The sequence below is a fragment of the Glandiceps talaboti genome, chromosome 8, assembly GCF_964340395.1.
Source record: "Glandiceps talaboti chromosome 8, keGlaTala1.1, whole genome shotgun sequence".
In the NCBI taxonomy this organism is placed as follows: Eukaryota; Metazoa; Hemichordata; class Enteropneusta; family Spengelidae; genus Glandiceps; species Glandiceps talaboti.
The window spans coordinates 4,289,174-4,310,000 of NC_135556.1; the positions used below are offsets into that span (position 1 = coordinate 4,289,174).

At 36.9% G+C, this 20,827-nt stretch overlaps 1 protein-coding gene across 1 annotated transcript in view; it reads right to left on the reverse strand.

Annotated features, from left to right (window-relative positions):
- Positions 1-5,501: 5,501 nt before the first annotated feature.
- Positions 5,502-20,827, reverse strand: part of LOC144438519 (glucose dehydrogenase [FAD, quinone]-like) — a 22,628-nt gene continuing 7,302 nt past the window's right edge. Inside the window, exons 4-15 of the mRNA XM_078127579.1 lie at positions 18,660-18,760; positions 18,450-18,499; positions 17,745-17,870; positions 16,964-17,080; positions 16,057-16,149; positions 15,590-15,643; positions 15,308-15,367; positions 14,731-14,825; positions 9,182-9,377; positions 8,687-8,739; positions 8,111-8,278; positions 5,502-6,824 (exon numbers count right to left, since the gene is read on the reverse strand). Of these exons, the coding sequence (XP_077983705.1) occupies positions 6,692-6,824; positions 8,111-8,278; positions 8,687-8,739; positions 9,182-9,377; positions 14,731-14,825; positions 15,308-15,367; positions 15,590-15,643; positions 16,057-16,149; positions 16,964-17,080; positions 17,745-17,870; positions 18,450-18,499; positions 18,660-18,760 (1,246 nt within the window). The 3' untranslated portion in view covers positions 5,502-6,691. The remainder of the gene's footprint in view (positions 6,825-8,110; positions 8,279-8,686; positions 8,740-9,181; positions 9,378-14,730; positions 14,826-15,307; positions 15,368-15,589; positions 15,644-16,056; positions 16,150-16,963; positions 17,081-17,744; positions 17,871-18,449; positions 18,500-18,659; positions 18,761-20,827) is intronic.

Here is a 20,827-nt window from a genome sequence, read left to right on the forward strand (position 1 = left end):
ATCATACAACTGTTACAGTGTATTACTTAAGTGTCAATCGTTCATTTCGGAGTTCATTAGTTTCGGAGAATACAATGTCAGTTCTAGAACCAGATACATGGCCAAGCCCCGGATTTACTCCACCATTGAAACGCTGTTGATCGGCTTACTGTGCAGTTTATCGATATTTAATGTTCAAACGGGGAAGTACTCATCACTCGTACTGCTGTTCCAAATCGTCAGTCTACTCCATTCAAGACTATAACGTTGAATTAGCCGACCAATTAGTTTCTTCTCAAACCATCTCTTCTACGAGGTACCGTACCGACTTGAATTGTGTTGAGTAGAACTCACAACGAAACATACGTATCTGGTTCAACGAACGCCAAGCTAACCACTTGGTTGATTTTATTACATGACCAATCTCCGTCTCCTCCTCTCCTCTCGAGATGGGCTAAAAACCCCACTTAAATACATTTCAAAGTTTACACAAAATCTCTATTCTTAGAGTATGACGTATTCTTAAGTCTTATGATGAAAGACATCATCTGAGATCTAATATCCAATCACCTTCCCTAGATTAGTAATACAAGTTCATATCTCAAAGACCATAAAATAGTCATGTCATAATAGTGGGTTTTCACCTAAGCGTAGACGAACGATATATGCAGACGGACAACTATTGATATGCAAATACGAACGTAAGCATGAATAGATGCCACGTATAAATCGACTGAAACCTCATTAATCTATTGACAATATTTAACGTCTTCAGCCCGAGTGGGTGAAAGAGAATGTTTCCTTTGTCAAGTAACTTGCATTTCATTATCACAAGCTTACAGATTTGTCAATACATTTCTTGTACACCTGTTTGCAGGTGTTAATGAATTAAAAGAACATGGCGATTGGTTGATGGGTTTGGAATTGCAAGCTTGAGACGAGAACGTATTGATTTTGCACGATTTGAACCATCTGTTCACTTTCCTTCTAATTCTTTTTAAATATAGAATTCATGTAATATGTTAGAAATAGTTATCATAGTAATTCGAACACGTGCTCCAGGGAATTGTGAAAAAATGGCCGGGTGCGGACGTGTTATCCGGGTTCCTGTGACACGTACCGAACGTCAATTGATTTTGGAAGCTATGGGTCAGTATGCTAACAATTGTCAACTGATAGCAGATCATGTCCGTGCATGACACATTCTTCCTCGAGATGTGCAAGACATTTACATTATTCGTTCTGCTACTGTAGTAAGACGTAGAATAAGGGATGTTGTCCAACGTCATCAGAACAGGTCATTGTTCGCACAAATAGGAAACGACCAGAATTTATGACAGGGTGGACTCGGAATATTGTGATCATGTTGAACACGTTATGATTATTGATACCTTGATAGCCAGTTATAAAGGATGTATAGTGTGTTTCGTAATGGTGCTGGTCGACAATACACAACAACCCGATCGTCGAATGCATACGTCATGACTACATCAACGTTAGTTAAAGTTTCACAGCTTTTTGCAACACTTTTGGACTAGAGATCGGTTATTTGTTCCCGGCTTCTTCGCCTCATTGGCTTCATGCATTCACAAAACAAGTTACTTGACTGTGCAGACAGGGAAAAAAATAGAAACAAAAATATGATATCCTTATGCAAATAAAATGCGACGTATAAATCGACGAAACTCATTATCTTTTGACAATATTTAACGTCGACGAAAGTGGACGTATGCAAATTGAACGAAAACAGACGAAAACACATTTTAGAACGAAAGCCGACGAAAATCTATTGTTATGCAAATGCAGTGACTTATAAATCGATTTGGCCGACGAAAAGCTCATTAATCTATTGATAATATTTAACGTCGACGAAAGTGGACGTATGCAAATTTTAGAACGAAAACATTTTAGAACGAAAGCCGACGAAAATCTTTTGTTATGCAAATACAGAGCGACGTATAAATCGACATGGACGACGAAAAGCTCATTAATCTATTGATAATATTTAACGTCGACGAAAGTGGACGTATGCAAATTTTAGAACGAAAACATTTAGAACGAAAGCCGACGAAAATCTATTGTTATGCAAATACAGAGCGACGTATAAAATCGACATGGCCAACGAAAAGCTCATTAATCTATTGATAATATTTAACGTCGACGAAAGTGGACGTATGCAAATTTTAGAACGAAAACATTTAGAACGAAAGCCGACGAAAATCCATTGTTATGCTAATACGTGCAACGGATAAATCGAAATGACCAACGAAAAGGTCAATAATCAATCGACATATTTGTCTCCAACGAAAGTTGACGTATGGAAATTATCCTGACAAAGACTAAGTACAAATAACGGTAAAAGGTTGCGTTACTGAGCTGCTCGACAACCTACTGGGGGGGGGGGGGGGGGGTTCCAAGCTTGTCGAATTCGAAGTAATCTTATAACTTTGTTATGCTACTTATCCTCTCCAGTTTCACCTGCGGCAAAAATAAAGGTTCATAAAAATGTCTTGTCCAATCCGTTGAACAAACACAAAACATCAATACTAGTAGTACTCTCGGTTACAACAGTTGTTAAAGGCTTCCTTTGAAAGTAGTCAGGGTAGATAACTGATAAATACAAGTCAATATGAGGAATGGTCGTTAATTGCCGCAAATATTTTAAGTTGAGGGATAGTACTTTCTAATTATTAAAACAGTACAATCACAGACGTTAGAGAAGTGTCCAGCGTATATAGTAAAATACAGATACTTTGGAAAGTTAAATTAGAAACGAATGCGACGTTTTGACTAGGACCATGATTTCATTTTCAGAAGATGGATTGAAATATCGGATTCGTTTCAAAATAGCTGTATTGTACTGTCCTATTGACTCTCTCGGAACAATTAACAATACATTTTCTATTCTAATTATTGTTTTTCGCTTGGCTATTTCAAATGCACCGGTGTGTATTGAGCAGTTCTACCAAAATATAGCTCTGTCATATACAAACCAAATAGAAATAATTTTTGGTAAATTTCACCCCAAACATTTCAACTCTTTTTTGTTGTGATACACTGCATAGTTTCGTTTCCGTTAAAGATGGTTGAACTTGTTGAAATTGACACTTCAATATTTCAACTGACATCTCATAACATTAATTTGCATACCAACTTGTACAACGTCAGCTAATGATGTCACAATGTTATCAGGTTGAGAGTTTCTTAAAACTATGTAATACCGTAGTTATTGACGTAGAAGTTTATTCATCTGTGCTTTAGACTGGGGCAAACATTTTGTAATTATGTTATCGCAAAGCATGCGCTCTTATGAGAAAGTCGTGAGGAGAATGCTCACATTCAGGTGCACACATGAGGAAATATTCACTTTTGGCCAAAATTATCAAACACGCTATATATTTGGCTCACGACCAAAATCTCACCAAAATGTGCCCTCACAGGAGAGGAATTGGCGTGAGGAAATTGTCACCAGTGAAATTTTACTCAGCTGATTGTTCTAGTGTGCTCCTGGCTAAATTAGTGCTTCTACAGGTGAACACCCACTAAGTAATTCATTGACAATAGCGTCTTCGACGAAAGTCGACTTATAGAAATTAACATGACAAAGAGTAAGTACAAGTAATGGTACGATATGGTTGCGTAACTGTGCTGGTCGACTACGTACTGGGGAGAATCACCAGAGCTTGTTGAATTCCAAGTACATGTATAACTATAACTATCTTTTACTACTTTTACTCTGGAGTTTCACCTCTGACAAATACAGGTTGGCATAAAAAATGTCTTGTCAAATTCATGGAATTAAAGCAGAACATAAGTAACACCATTACCGTTCTTCACTTCCACTTTGAAAGCAACCAGGCTAGACAACCTACGAACGCATGTCCAATGAGGATTAACGGTTTATTTCCGTGAATATTTCGACCTTTTAATTTTCATAGTTCGTACTTTCTAATTATTAAGTCAGTAAAATATTAGATATTAGAGAGAAGTCTCTAAATGCCCTTGCCAATCAACACAGTTCTACTCTTTGTCTAGTTACAGTGCAAAGTTTGTCTTCCGTTAAGGATGATTTAACCTGATACTTCAATATTTCAATGGACATCTCATTATAATTTGCATGCCAGAGTCTTCCAACGTTAGCCAATGACGCTACAGTGTTCTAAAGTTGAGAGAACACCTGTTTCTAAAACCGCCGGCTACTGCTGCAGTGTCTGAGCAATACCACAATTTTTGATTGGTGGAATCTAAAGATTTGCATATAGAATTACAGATGGTTTCAATGACGTTAAATATTGTCAAAAGACTAATGAGTCTGTATTGTTGTTTAGGTCGTGTTCAGTCAGGTTAACGTCCGTATTTGCATATGAATATCTCATTAACGAGGGGATCGTAGTTGACCGTCGGTATAAGTGCTTAGGTGAAAACCCGCTAATAAAACTTGTTGACAGTTCAATCGTACCTGGTACGAAATAGCGATGTTGAGATGTCAAGGACCTATGTTGTTACGCAACGGAATGTCACTGTATGTACAAAGTTTAAATGCTTTTGACTTCAATTTAGAGTTCATAATGAAAATTTACCAAAATGTCCTGAATGGATATATTTTAGATATGTGACTCGTAACACATACATACGTACGTACGTACGTACATACATACATACATACATACATACATACATACATACATGCACAACGTGCCAAGTATTGGTGAGTGGATTGGGGTTGGGGTTTATCACGTGTATCGAGTAGGGACCTACCGTTTCCCATTAGGACCAACAGCTTTTGCAACTAATCGGCCCTTACGACCAACAGTCAGTTTCCATTAATTTCGCACACTGCATTTCGATAAATATTTTTTGAAAATTATCAGATAAAATACGGTTGTGTTACAACGCCATTGGTGCTCTTTTACAATTGGTCACTTATGGTATGGTCAGCAGAGCTGGGAAAGGGGGAGGGGAGCATTCAGTTTGGGAAAACCCATGATCAATTCTAAAACACCGAATTCCAGCATGAAACCCATTAAGACAGATCGTGGTTCATGTTCGCTTCTATTTAGACAACTAACAACTGCAGTTTTGCTGTATTGGACATACATACATACATACATACATACATACATACGTACGTACGTACGTACATACATACATATATACATACTCCGGTGTGGGCGTTAAATTTCCATCCGGGCAATACACGCCTCCTACGTATACGGTCGGCGTGTATTGAACCGGATGGCATTTATTACACACACACACACACACACACACACACACACATACATACATACATACATACATACATACATACATACATATGGTTATGGAATGGTGATTTAGATAGGGTATACCCACTCTATACAGTTATAACAACACACGTACGTGCGCGCGCGCGCACACACACACACACACACACACACTCTCTCTCTCTCTCTCGCTCTCGCTCACACACACAATTAAAGAAAAAACGAACAAAACACTAAATAAGTTGAATTTAAAATATTCTGTTTAATGGTTGTATCAACGTGACGCTGCATTGTTTTCGAGGTCAAAAGAGGTCAAGAGTAGTATATTGGCTAACGAGACAACTTTTTCACACTTTCCTGTATGTGTCCTATGTATGTCGTGTGTCAACTTGAAAGCTTACGTCATCAGAATATACAGACTATTAAAGACATTGAAGCTGTAGAAACAACACTAAACCTGGCTTTAAAGCAAGAATAACGCAATCCGGGCTGAAGTTCAGTAAGTACTATTTCTTTAATAGTTGTGTTTAACTTCATATCGATTATTACAATTGTAGCGAACAAAATTTTAAAAATATGAGTTTCAATAGAGGCGCTTTTACATGTCGTGACACCACATGTCAGCATCCCTCACACTTGATGACTATTGATAAACTTTATCATGATATTATTAATGCTTTGTCATCACGCTTGATATTGACCTTTTGTGTGATTGATTACTAAGGAAAAGAGTTTGATTAATCAATAGGGAAGAGATTACATTCATGATTGGTCAAAATTACGTTAATTAGATTGGATGAGAAGCTTCCAGTCAGAATCCTAAAATTAACTCAAGCTCAGTATGAATTTCGTTTCCAACAGTTAGTCTAAGAATGATCTAGACAGATTTCTTGGAATGTATCATCTGCGATCCTAAGCACTGAACTATTCGTGTCTGTATAATCACCAGTATCAATAGACCTTTCCAAAATTTACCATGATGGCGCTCTACTTCCTGTCTTTGTATACCTTGAGAGTTACGTGGTATAGGTTACTCAATTAATCATATGCGTTGCTGCTTTCCGCAATGTCTGAACAATACGAAAAATATCCTTGATTTATACACGTCCAGAGAAGACAAGGACAAACCTCTAACCTGTAAGAAACAGTACAATGTGTCAATGAGGTTATAATAACCCCAATTTGAGCGAGGGCGCTATATTGTCACTTTCCTGTTTGCAGCCTGGCGTGTCCTATTACGGTTGACTATATACGTAATATTAACATAATATATAGTCTATATTATGAATGATGTAACTTTTGAGTCTATGACGTAAACTGTAGAACTGGAAAAGGGTTAGTAAGAGAGTACAGTGCAAAATTTTCAAATTAACATCTATTTGAACAAGTGACAATATGGAATGGCTGGTTCATGGCCAAAGAGGCCATTACGGAAAATGCAACCATCGATACACTTCACAGCTTCTTCATTTGTTTTCTTTCTTGATCAAATCTGCTCCCTTTTCACCAATCATTATTGTAGGTGCATTTGTATTTCCTGACGTCAAATGTGGCATGATGGCGGCATCAATGACACGGACGTTGTTTATACCACGAACTCTGTACCGAAAAAGAAAACTGTAGAAATTAATTGTATCAGCCTACCACAACTGATATTTCTTGTACATTCAATTGATGAATGCTTTCCGAACCACAACTTCACACCACCTGACGCCATTTCTTTGATTAATGATACAATTAAAATCCACCTACCCGCAACATCTAATTCTCCCATTTATAAGTTTACCATATCGTTAGAAGCAATTTCGGTGTCATTTCACAATGGGACTGTAATTGATTTCACATACATCTTCTTATGTTATGAAATCAGTGTCATTTACGACACGCTGAACTGAAAATGTATTCACTTCTGAAGGGGCATTTGATAGACTGAAACCACATAGCTCTGTAAATCCCAATGTGTGTTCAGTAATTACTCTTGGTCAGTGTAGTACTTGTCGGACGTATCTACACTGTGTCAAAGGACAGTCGTTAGCTGTAACCACCTGCTAAAACAACTGTGGCGATAATGTGTTGCAGGTACAAATGTGTAGGTAGATTTTGATCGTAAAATAGAACAGATTTATTCATCAAATCAATGTAATGCACACTTAGAAGTGTATCAAGGCAACCGATTCCAGCTGGGCCTTGGGTAAATATTTTGAATCATAATTAAGTCACAAATATCATGCTGTATGTATACTATTTTTGAACGTTCCCAAAATTGAGTGTAGTGTTGTCGGATGTGGCGTCCTTACAAAACATCGAGTATTGCATGACAGACAAGTGGATCATGTATACTGATCATAAATCATTATAAAATGGTGAACGTAGAGGTTAACAACTACAGGGGAAATGAAAGTACCTTGGTGCTTAACTCACGAGACACAATTTTTTTTATACACGTCACAGAGGGAGAAATTCAAATGCAAATCAAAAAATATTATCGCGGTAGTGCACTTACCAAATGGGGATGTATAAGCACAGACATGTGTCTGTGGTATTAGTATGCAAATTACATTGTTGGTTATCAGTTGGAAAGTAATCAACTAAGGCCATTGAAATAATCAAATTCATGTGTAATTATTTACTCAGAAGTCTTTTTCTACTATAGTGTACCATAATAGTCCTACTTTATCACTTTTCAATGTGATTGGGTAAAGGATCCTGCTGTGTAAGTTGTTACTCTGTTATTGCCAATCTAGAGTTGAATCGTGTACATCTATATGTTACAAATAACATCATGTATAGTGAAACACCAAGGCAACTTCATTTCTCCTGTAATAGAAAAAAATGAATATTCATAAAGTGACTTTTCTTGGAAAAAAGAACGAAAATAGTCTGACCTTAAAGAAGGGTCTACAACAGCTGATTTGTCATCCTTGGCGCCCATTTTACAAGTGCCAATTATATGCCATATTGTATGTGTGACGTGTCGGACCACGTGTTCCCAATAGCCATTACTATCCATCTCGTGAGGGCAGTTGTCAAACTTAAAGAGTTCTGGAGTGATACTGTGACGAATAGATAATCGAGTATTGTAAGTTTAATTATCCTAGAATTGACAACATAGTCTAACCTGGCTAGTTCATTAGAAATCAAATGTCATCCCATTGGAAATTTTGAATGATATCATTACTTTTCATATGTGGCATTTGGTGGTTTTCAGGCACTTGAAAATAGTAAACGCTTGAAAATGGTATTTTCATTTTTTGTCTAGATTGTTTTCCCATCATGAAGGTGCAACATTACATATAGACAGAAATAAGTCATTGAAACACTGGTTAAAGGGGTATATATATGGCAACATTGTATTGAACAAACTCCCATTTAAAGTATAAATTGTAAAATTGCTAGTCGTTTTAAAAGTAATAGATTACAAATATATTCTCAAAAATTTAGACAAAAACCTCATCACTCACCCAGAGTCCTTCATGGTCTTTGTACATGACAGCTTTTGGATGACTCGTATGCCCTAGTTGATTATGGAATAAAATGAAATTCATTGTGCGTGTATGTGTATGTATGTATATATGTATGTATGTGTGTGTGTAGATATTGATTTCGGTGCCTTTTTGCATGGGGAGGAACGTCAACGTATCAGGACAACACCTCCCAAGCTCGTCTTCCTTAATCCGTCAAGTAGATCTAAAGCATCATAGGGGGTTTCCATATACCAGAACAATTTGTGTCATGTAAGGCGACGAATAATTTGGAATAGCATATCCGATATTGTCTTCCAGAATGTCCAAATTACATTAATTTTGAATGAATTCCTGCAGCAGCATCCGCACAGAATTTGAAAAAAAAAACCTTTACTGTTTGGATATGTTTTTTTCAGAATTTATGCTTTTCTTCTCTTCACCTCACACCTTCAGTGCAAACCACATCTGGGACGTAAAGGTTTAGTGACTTACCCTTATCATTGTTTCCACATCTTCTTGTTCCTCTAAATAGTGGGGGTCCATTAATGGGGGTTCGAGAGGATCTTTACTTTTCAGTTTCAAATTTCCAACACTCTTTGGGTGTAACAAAGCTGACATAAGTGTCAGCCCTTCCTTGGTAGACATATCTTCTTTTCTCACATTAGTGTAATGAAATGTCTCATCGAACCTACAAAAGCAGTTTTATTTTATCCTTTTCGTTTAAGAAAACGGGTAAGTTTATGGTCCGGATCGTTTACTTGGTATGAAACGCTGTATGAAACGGTAACGTTAAAGGTTAAAGGCTACATTTCTGAAAATTCTGAATTAAATATAGTGCGGATGTAGTACATTTAGAGTAGAGTGCACTAGATGTGCCTATTTTTAAACTGGGCTAAAGGTCTTGCATACATATTCACGTAAAACAAAAACCAAGTATATCTGTTTACCAATTTTCTGAATACATCCAGCTAATACTGTTACGAGTCACACAATCGTAAATAATTGTGTCAAGTAAACATTATTCTACAATTGACAAGAAGACACATGTAAGGTCACATTTATTAATGAGACAGAGTCGTGGGTCAAGTAATGTTATTCTATCTTAATAAGTGGAGGTCACATGTCATGACAAGTGATAAATTGTGTCCCAGTTGATTTCAACAGCTGTTTAACTAAGACTATTCTAGAAAGTTCATTTAACTGTCTAATGCTGAATTGAATTAATTGTATTGATAAATACTTACTAAATAAGGATAAGAGAGTGACTTTTGTTGTAAACAACATGTTTGTTGACCATATTTGTATTACGGAATGAACACTATTTTAAATAAACGTTTGATGACGTATGCGGTTGAAGCTAGATGGAATTTGATCTCAAACACAGTTAGTTGGCAAAGAGGTTGATGGTGGGACATGGGTTTTGAATGTACTCCGTGAACAGAGCCTGGTAGAGAAGAAAACACTCAAAAGAACTTTGATGTCTGGTTGCTACGGTGGATAAGGGGAACAATTTCCGCGCTCTCAATGACTGGGCGTTTCAAAGCAATTTCAGTGCTCTCAATGATAGAGTTCAAAGCAATTTCAGCGCTGTCAATGACTGGGCGTTTCAAAGCAATTTCAGCGCTCTCAGTGACTGGGCGTTTCAAAGCAATTTCAGCGCTCTCAATGACTGGCCGTTTCAAAGCAATTTCAGCGCTTTCAATGACTGGGCGTTTCAATGCTGTCAATGACAGAGTTCAAAGCAATTTCAGCGCTCTCAATGATAGAGTTGCAAAGCAATTTCAGCGCTCTCAGTGACTGGGCGTTTTAAAGCAGTTTCAGCACTCTCAATGACAGAGTTCAAAGAAATTTCAGTGCTCTCAATGACAAGTTAGTTCAAAGCAATTTCAGCACTCTCAATGACTGGGCGTTTCAAAGCAATTTCAGCGCTCTCAATCATAGAGTTCAAAGCAATTTCAGCGCTCTCAATCATAGAGTTCAAAGCAATTTCAGCGCTCTCAATGATAGAGTTTCAAAGCAATTTCAGCGCTCTCAATGACTGGCCGTTTCAAAGCAATTTCAGCGCTTTCAATGACTGGGCGTTTCAAAGCAATTTCAACGCTGTCAATGACAGAGTTCAAAGCAATTTCCGCGTTCTCAATGACTGGGCGTTTCAAAGCAATTTCAGCACTCTCAATCATAGAGTTCAAAGCAATTTCAGCGCTGTCAATGACTGGGCGTTTCAAAGCAATTTCAGCGCTCTCAGTGACTTGGCGTTTCAAAGCAATTTCAGCGCTCTCAATGACTGGCCGTTTCAAAGCAATTTCAGCGCTTTCAATGACTGGGCGTTTCAAAGCAATTTCAGCGCTCTCAATGACAGAGTTCAAAGAAATTTCAGTGCTCTCAATTACAAGTTCAAAGTAATTTCAGCGCTCTCAATGACTGGGCATTTCAAAGCAATTCAGTGCTCTCAATAACTGGGCGTTTCAAAGCAGTTTGAGCGCTGTCAATGACAGAGTTCAAAGCAATTTCAACACTGTCAATGATAGAGTTCAAAGCAATTTCAGTGCTGTCAATTACAGAGTTCAAAGCAATTTCAGCGCTGTCAATGACAGAGTTCAAAACAATTTCAGCGCTGTCAATGACAGAGTTCAAAGCAATTCAGTGCTCTCAATAACTGGGTGTTTCAAAGCAATTTCAGCGCTGTCAATGATAAGAGTTCAAAGCAATTTCAGTGCTCTCAATGATAGAGTTTCAAAGCAATTGCCCTGCTCTGAATGACAGAGTTTCAAAGCAATTTCTGTGATGTCAGACATTTCCGCAACAGAAACAGTTTCTCTGACAGAAGCGATTTCCCAGACGTACAGAAGTGGAATCCCAACAAGTCACATGTTAGTGACGTGTCATGACCCTTAAGTACATGTAACTGGTAATTGTGGACACATGTGACGGTGCACATGTGTACACATTGTCATTGATAACTACAGTAACAGGGGCACGTTCGGTAGTCAAAACGCTTTGTCATTGTTTGGCCAGGGCGCCCTGGCCCTGTTCCGAACCCTATAATGCATGTTGCGCGTGAAAAACAAAAGATGGCACTCATCACTGAAAAGATGACACGCATAGTTAAATCACACCTTTGCAGTACTGTCAGGATGCTAGAATGCCTAAAAAAGGCCTGTTATTTATGTAAACACTATTTTTACACTAACGAAGTGATCTTTGACCTGTGACCTGACCCCAAGTTTATCTTGCATCCCTCAATGTACATCAAATCGACCGTACCATTACGCCGACGGGTATCGTATTTCGAAATACCGTTGCCAATTGTAAATGACTTATTCCATTAACTTTTTTGGAGTGCTGAATCAAAACTAATGTGCACTCTGAGTAATCCTACATAAAAACTCATCATAGTCCTTTCATCTTGCACAAATATCAATTTCTTGATAACTTTCATATATACTGACTGCAACCAATGTTGGAATAGTTGTTTCAACATTCTGATGATAACACATGAAGTCTATCCTCGATACTCTGTCTGCATACTGACTATCTTTCAATCTCAAACTATTGGTAGTCTCAGATTGATACATCATCAATACATTTGCGAAGTGTCTGGGCTACATAATTTCAATCATTCAAGGACATAAAATTGATATTACATATGGTGGACATAAATGAGTTACAAATTACTGTCATGTTCTGCAACATTTTCTGCTGAAGACATTTTTATTGTTCATGAACATCAACTGGCATTTGTAAAGTGATTATTTCTCCCTCAAGCAAACTAAGCGCATTGTTACAGTTTATAGATGGGGTACCAATCTTTCTAAACTTCTTGCATACAACAATTGAACTTCTGCAGGACTCCTGGCTTACCTTAGTTTTAGGGAGCCGTCATTATTTACGTTGGGGGGGGGGTCCGGAGGAATTGGTTGATAAGAAGTGGAATTTCATCAACTGCCGCCCCCCCCCCATCCTGCAGCGGAAAATCAATGACCCCCCCCCCACACACACACACACACACACACCTGACATGAACATGAACAAAACAAACATAGCATTTGAACATGAACATAAAAAATAATGATCCAACTCAGTAGTTTAGTTGGAGAAACAACTTAATTCTGTGTGTATAGTCAGAGAAGTGTGTGTGTGTGTGTGTGTGTGTGTGTGTACGCGCGCGTGCGCACGTGAACAACATAAATTTTAAAGTCAAAATCCACTGTACCAATCATAATGATAACTTGATGTGGATATATGCGATTTTTTTAGAAGTAATTGTTTTAAGTGTTTGGCTGATGTTATTGACTGCATGCAGGGTTGAAGTTTTCAGGGTAATGAAAATTTTATGATCTGTACAAGTACCAGTTGTTTTACAGTATACAGTTAATATAATATGTACATAATTTCTGACACCACTTAATTCAAATTTTATTGGAAAAACAGTTTTTGCAGAAGGAATTTCTTACATTTACACATAATTATATCAGTATTTTACATAAATATATGACAAAGTTGATATTTTATTTGGTTTTTTTAATTAAAAGAAAAACAATAGTGTACTGATAAAGTTTTGCCACAGATAAGACAGATAAGCAACAACAAATCCAGTCACAACCCTTGTGTCACATCTTTGTACTTTAAATAATTTAGACTCACCAGAAACAAGGCAAGTCTTGTGAGAGTAAGGGTAACTATCACAATAATTTGTGATATTAAAGTAAGCCAAATTACCCAAAGTTTGTTGGAATGGTCATCTGTCTGCTTACAGGTATTGCATCAATGCATAGCTTTGCTTTTAGTAGTCAATTATCCAAAGAGTGAAATAATCAGGTGAAATTTACGAGACTGTATGCAATGTGTTTTACTAGTCGAGACTTTCCATTGATATATTTGCAATCAGAATTGTTACCTTATTTAATACAAAGCAGAGACACTTCTAAGCTGAAACAAACTAGTGATGGCAAGCTAGTGTTACAGTGACACCTGTCAAATCATAATGACTTCAGTACATATTTACAAAATGGGTGACAACCTGACAACTAATTGATTCAAAGTTTGCTTTCAGAGTTTATACTAGTTTATATTACTCACATATTTATTTTAAGATATTGTTATATAATTTAGTTTCTACTTCACACACAACTCCACATTGTACATGTAGTACATAAACAATTATTTAGGAAAACCAAGAGTTTTAATGTTTTGAAAATATTTTCTATTTGTTTTAAAATGTTAAGAAAGTTACATTTTATGTAACGGGTTAAATAATTCTGATACTGTATACACAAGGTTTTTTTTTTCGAAACAGATTTGTGTGTACCCCCCCCCCCTACCATTCCCTCATTTTTCGGTAGCCCCCCCCCCCCCGACCAACTCCAAATTTCAAGTAACCCCCCCCCCCCAACTGTAAATAATGACGGCTCCCTTAGGGTCAAATCAGCCAAATTCTGTACTTGTACGTGTGTACACATGAAACATATGTCACTAACATGTGACTTGTGGGGATTCCACTTCTGTACGTCAGCGAAATCGTTTCTGTTGCGGAAATGTCTGACATCGTGGAAATTGCTTTGAAACTCTGCCATTGAGAGTGCTGAAATTGCTTTGAACTCTATCATTGAGAGCGCAGAAATTGTTTTGAAACGCCCAGTTATGAATTGAGAGCGCTGAAATTGCTTTGAAACGCCCAGTCGTTGAGAGTGCAGAAAATGGCTTTGAACTCTGTCATTGAGAGCGCTGAAATTGCTTTGAACTCTGTCATTGAGAGCTCAGAAATTGCTTTGAAATGCCCAGTCATTGAGAGCGCGGAAATTGTACCCCTCATCCACCGTAGGTTGCAACTAAATTGAGGAGTTTGATTGAATTGCTCCTATTGCTGCAAATCGTATGTCATTCAACCCAAAAGTAATATTTGAGTCCTTTGTGAGTCTTTTACAGAATACGTGTCCTGCGAACTGGTACCCCTGAGACTGCAGACTGAGTGAGTTTGAGCTTTCCACTGAAAATAGGTCAATATTGCCATAGCCTAAATTCAGCGTTGTAACAATACTTACCTATCATCATGGCCGCGTTTTTCTTTTTCACCACTTCCAAAATGATAGAAATCTGGACTGTAGAGAAGTTGGATATCTGGCCATGGCAAATTCTCCTGTCAGAAAAAAAATCAATCTCCATTTCAGGGAGAACCACGAAAAGTCAAAGGTTGACTTTAATGATGATACATTTTATCTAACTTTGAACAAAAATCAACATAACTGTCGGATGAAACAAGGAAAATCAAACACAAGGTTTTTTATTTGTGTTCTCAGTAAGGTAAAAAGTAACATTCCATTTGCGTACGTGCGTGCTAACTGTATTTCGATTGTGTAATTTGAATTACAAAAAAAACTGCTGCCTAAATAAAACTGTATACTCACTCTGGTTTGGTTGTAATACCACTGATAGGTCTTATGAAAACAAACTCATCATTACGATGACGTGCATGTAAGTTGTAATTTCTGAATACAGTGCCGATCAAAAGGAATTCGAGTTGTAGTTTCATTGGCCAGTTCCAATGTACATCACATACGATAACGATTTTTTTGATTTTTTATGAATCTAGGTCATATTTTATATCATACAATAACTAACCTTTGTTTTTATAGGTCCGCTGAAGTCAAGGCCATTTTTGGTTGGCCGGTCCTGTCCGTCCTGTGAGAACAAATATTATTTTTACTTAGCTTGCTATTAATCACTTTGAAATCATGGCTCCGTTCTATTTTTCCTTGCATTACAATAACATTTTTTTCTTCTGAATTTGTATTCATTTATCGAATCCCTTCTGTGTTTCTATATAAACACTACTTCGTCTAGAAAATAGGACTTTTAAATTAAACTAAAAATCAAAGAAACTTTGGTCAGTGTCCATCTTACCTGTATAAAACAACCTCCAGATCCATTAAATCGTATTGTTGTCATGATATGGTCCTGTAACAAACACAGCATTCGCAGTGTTGTTAGTGATAGAAAACTGGTGTCTTTTTTAAAAATAGCCATTTTACATTATCACTAAATAATTAAGCTAAATGTGGGATTGTGTGCTTTCATGAGCAATTTCTTTCTGTGACAACTAATTCCCTCTTTTCAGGCAGAGGGGCCTCAATGTTTTATCAGTTGTTATAAATTCTATCGATCTCTTTATCAGTAATACTGCAAACAATTGTAGATAGAGATGCAAACAATTCAATTACAACCCACCAAGTGGATTGGCAACGCTATTTTTACTGTCTCCCAAATTCAGGATGGAATCCACCATGTTGACTATTGACAGTATAATGGTCTAATTCAAGCCCTCGCATATTTAATTATATAATATTCCCCAACAGTTTACATCTTCATACCTGTAGATTCTCACCAACAGGAAGATCACAAAACACTGGTATTCCCAGCTCTTCCAAATGTTCCTTAGGTCCTACTCCAGACAGCATCAGCAACTGGTAAATTGGGAATACAACTTGATATGATTGGTGTCTACAGGATATGTAATTTAGACAATTAAAGTACAACTCAAATTGTTAATATTGAAGAAAAGATTTATTCCAAAAGCCAAATTCTAAATTAACAATATTGTTTCGTGTTTTCATTGATACCATAGCGAGCCCAGGAACCGTCATACATACAACCAACCAACCAACCAACCAAACAAACAAACAAACAAACAAACAAACAACTATGTATGGGTAAATGGAATATCATTTCAAACTCATGTATAACTTTCTGTATACATGTATATACGTATTTACGGGCCTGCATACTATTGAAAAAATATACTATGAATGACTATATATATAGAAATATAGTATATTATTTCAATAGTATACAGGCCCGTTGATACACATGTATGTAGATAGTTATACATGAGTTTAAAATGAAAGTTCATTTACCCATGCATATTTATTTGCTTCATTGTTTGTTTGTTTGCTTGTAGCACGGTTCCTGCGCTCCGTATATTGATACATTTGTTTTGGGATTTTTGTTCTTTTGATATTAGTTGTTATTGTGATTTCAATATGTGCTATCATTAACGTCACCATGAAATAAGATTGTAAGTTTTCTAAGGATTCAGCAGTCTTGTCAAATTTGGAGGTTACGTTGTGTATATATGTGTGGGGGCTGGTTAGTATGTGTTAATTTAAACCTGTTTTTGAGCTTGTTTATTGAATGAGTAGTCTGAGGTTATGTAGTGTGCAATAAAAGGTATCGTGAATGCTAACTTCTTAAAAAGTAGTAATATACGATATAGTATACCTGGGGAGACCCTACGGTTCCTGCAGATAGTATGAGTTCTTTGGTTATATTCACAACTCCATTTGTACCCTTTCTGGTAACTTCCAACTTTGTAGCTGCGTTTCCATCAAAAAGTATCTACAGTGAAGCAGTGATAACGTATAGACAGACGATCATCAATCGATTAAAACACACTCTTACATCCATAAACTCGTCACAGTTCTCATTCCTGCAAAATAAAATACTCCTGGACAACAGATTAAAGGAACACTGTCGGCATGACCACATTGGTGCTTCATTTCAAAACATGGAAGTGATGTTTTGTAAAGAAACAAGTTATGCCAACAATTATTGCCAAAAATATCAATGCGCGAGCCATTTAAAACAAAAATATGGAATATATACTCTGGTCGTTCTACATCACGACAACGCGTGTCTACCTCATTTGTTCTGTTGTGTTCGAAGTATGGGTTCAAAATTATCATTACTTTCCCCGATTTTCCGTATAATTATGTTATTCCACAATATTTTTCTTCATTAAGCCGGAAAATATTTGTGACCTAAGGGTTGTCACTAGTCGTCTAGTGGCTCGTAGTGACAGAGGTCCTTTATTTTCCATGGCTGAACGAAGACACATATTGGGGAATAACAGCAAAATATTATACAATTCTTCCAAATAAAGCATTCTTTCTACGTACGTTCAAAACGTATTAGCAGATTTAGACCAGAATCTTAGAATGGCACCACTCTTTTCATTTTGCCATAGCTGTTACTATTTTATTTTAGACAACGAGCTGACTACCTTTGTTGCCATGGTTTCGGTCCAGATGGTTAAGTTCTTCCTCGACTTGACAGGATTTAGAAAGGCTGTTACAGTGCTTTCCCGTTTACCGTCTTTGATGGTTGCTTGACCACGCCCAAACCCGACCTATAAAAGACATGATCTTTAGATAAACTTCCATTTATTTATTTATTTATTTGAGATGTCTACCGGATTACCCCATTTATGGACACTCAGAAATTGGAAAAGACTAAAAAAAATTAAATATTTACAAAAGATATAGATTCGGCTCCTGTACAAAATGTTACTCCATGTGGGTTCAGATTTCACCTTTAACAGGCGGAAGAGTCTTACAGATTATAGGATGTTTTACCAAGAAATGTTAGCTGTACATATTAATATTAGTATACTAAAATTTCAACTCGACATATCCCAGGCTAGAGCCAAAACGATGGCAGTACTGTCCACTTTTAGACTGAGATTACAATATCTGAAGTTTACCCGTTCCACATCTACGTATACATTAGCCTAACCTCTGACCTCGAATACTAATGTGTATGCATCAAGCAGTTGCTCCTGTTCGAGTAATGCAATCCTCGACAAATAACTGATTTATTTGCGCCATAGATAACATTAACAACTTTATATTTCGTGAATGTTTTCAAGAACTTTCTAGCAAAAATATATTTTTTACTGTTATGCATAATTACAGAAGTAATGACTTACTATGTCAATGCAGTTGTTACAGTCTTTCAACTCATATCCTAATTCTTCAGCTATGGATATAAAAAAATAGAGAATTCGAAATATCTAAAATGTAGTCATATGAAATCTTAAGACATTTTCTAAATATATTTTATCTCTCTAAGATCTGTGTAGACATATTTCTGTGTAATTAAAAAAAGCAATGACCTGTCTCAACCAAATTATTATTACCTGCTTCAGCAATCATATCACCAAATTTGGTTCGAGGGAAAACGTCAGAGACCGTCATTGGACCACCTTTGCTATGGTATTCGGTTTTCAAATACTCCTCGCTGTAAAATATGATATTTTTTTACATGTGTTGAAATGTATGAATAATGAGAGGAAACAAATATGTTCATCGTTTTTCTTACTTTAAATTAGAGAAATGTACAGAATATACTGAGGAAGACGGGGTACGAAAGAATTTTGGCGTGTGAAAGAAGGGCTTGTAAATGCTGAGGATCAGAAAAGAGGGGCTTGAAATATTTGGTTCTTGATCTGTGGCTCTTTGAGTCAAAGTAAACACAATCAGCAGTCTTATATATAAACATGACTATATAAAATAGATATTTGACAGTGTGACTGTCCAAAGTACTCGAAAATGTATGCAATATTCGTTTCATAGACACGTTGATATTGGTATTTAATAACATTATCTTTCACGGGTGTCATGTTTGTCAATGTTCATATGTCTTGTGTTTGTTCGTTTTTCATAAGCGTAACCAATTAAGCCTGAACACCCTGTGTGTAAACGTGGAAGGAAACAATTTACCAGATTTAAACTGAATGATTTAAAATGAATTGACAGAAATATGCGACAAGAACATTGGAAAACAGTATTAATAATGGTTCAACAGTGCAGTATAACGACAAAAGTTGTACTACGTTTTGTCAAACCTGTCGGGAATACCCAGACATTTGCAAACAAGCCATCACAACTGTACAAAGAAACTGACCCCTTCAAAGTTGATCCTATAAAATCTCACGAAAAAATAGGAACACATACATTGCCTGACTAGAGAGGGAGTCCGTGTGACTGTATCGAGATAAATTCAAATTTGCCAGTCCTCGAGGCTCTGGCAAATATCACATTACAGTGCTAAAAAAAGATACTTCGTTGACTATCTGTAACTCTAGGGAGCATTCGTTTTTTACGGGGAGGGGGGGGGGGGGTCGGTGGAATTCGGGGGGGGGGTTGACTTTTACAAAGCAGTTTTTAGGGGGGGGGGTCAAATTTTATATCCAATGGTTTGGGGGGGTCAATTTTTACAACAGATTTGTATGGAATCATAGCAAAAAACAACAGAATTGACAAAAAAATGTACAAAACAGAATACAAACATGTCTTTATTCTGTCTGATCAGGTGATAACAAGTAAAAAAAAGAAAACACAGAATCACAAAAATAAAACTTTCAGGCTGTGGCAATATAATGACATACCTCACTTTTAAAACTCTTTAAAAACTCTTTAAAAACAACAGAACTCATTCAAATTAATTTTTGACCACTTACCATGACAAAGTTGTTGAGTTCTCAAAGAAGTATATAGTGCCTGAGAAAGTGGTAGTTGACTACTTAATTCATTTAGAGACATTGAAAACTGTAAGACTCAAGAAAAAGAAGCGAAACCAAGCTAATGCTGTGGATCAACCACGACAGTATGACAGCCATGACTGGAATGCACTGTACAGAAACAGTGAATTACGTAAGCTGAAAGTTTCTGACCTGGATATGTACATGAACAGACATAAATTGACAACTGAGAGAAAGATGCTAATGAAAGACAAACTGAAAATAGTTGAAGCACACATTGGCAGGCAGCTGTGTCAAACAACACTGGAAAGTCTGAGAGTGAACCATGAGAGGGATAAAGAGGAGGAGGAGAGCGATGAAGAGGATGAGATGGACGAAGACAGTGAATCAGAAGATGGACATGTAGTGATACATGAATTGGGTGAATCAGAGGAAAGTGACTCGGAAAGTGACTCTGAAAGTGATAGCAGTGACATTGAAAATGAACTCTTTCACACAACAAGATCAGGCAGACAGTGTACTACTTGGAAGTCACGGAACTACATGGACTAGGTTTAATGGTCCATTATGTGATATGTCGAACAAACACTCATATAAGTCAAGTGTTTCATAAATCTATTATAAATCAAGTGAAAAATTTTTATAGGGGGGGGGTCACATTTTACAATTGATGGATTTAGGGGGGGGTCTAATTTTAGAAAAGTAATTTTTAGGGGGGGGGGTTGCTTTTTACATTTAATTCATACCTCAAATTCCACCGACCCCCCCACCCCCCCTCCCCGTAAAAAATGAATGCTCCCCTAGAATCAGACTGTTCATTTTGT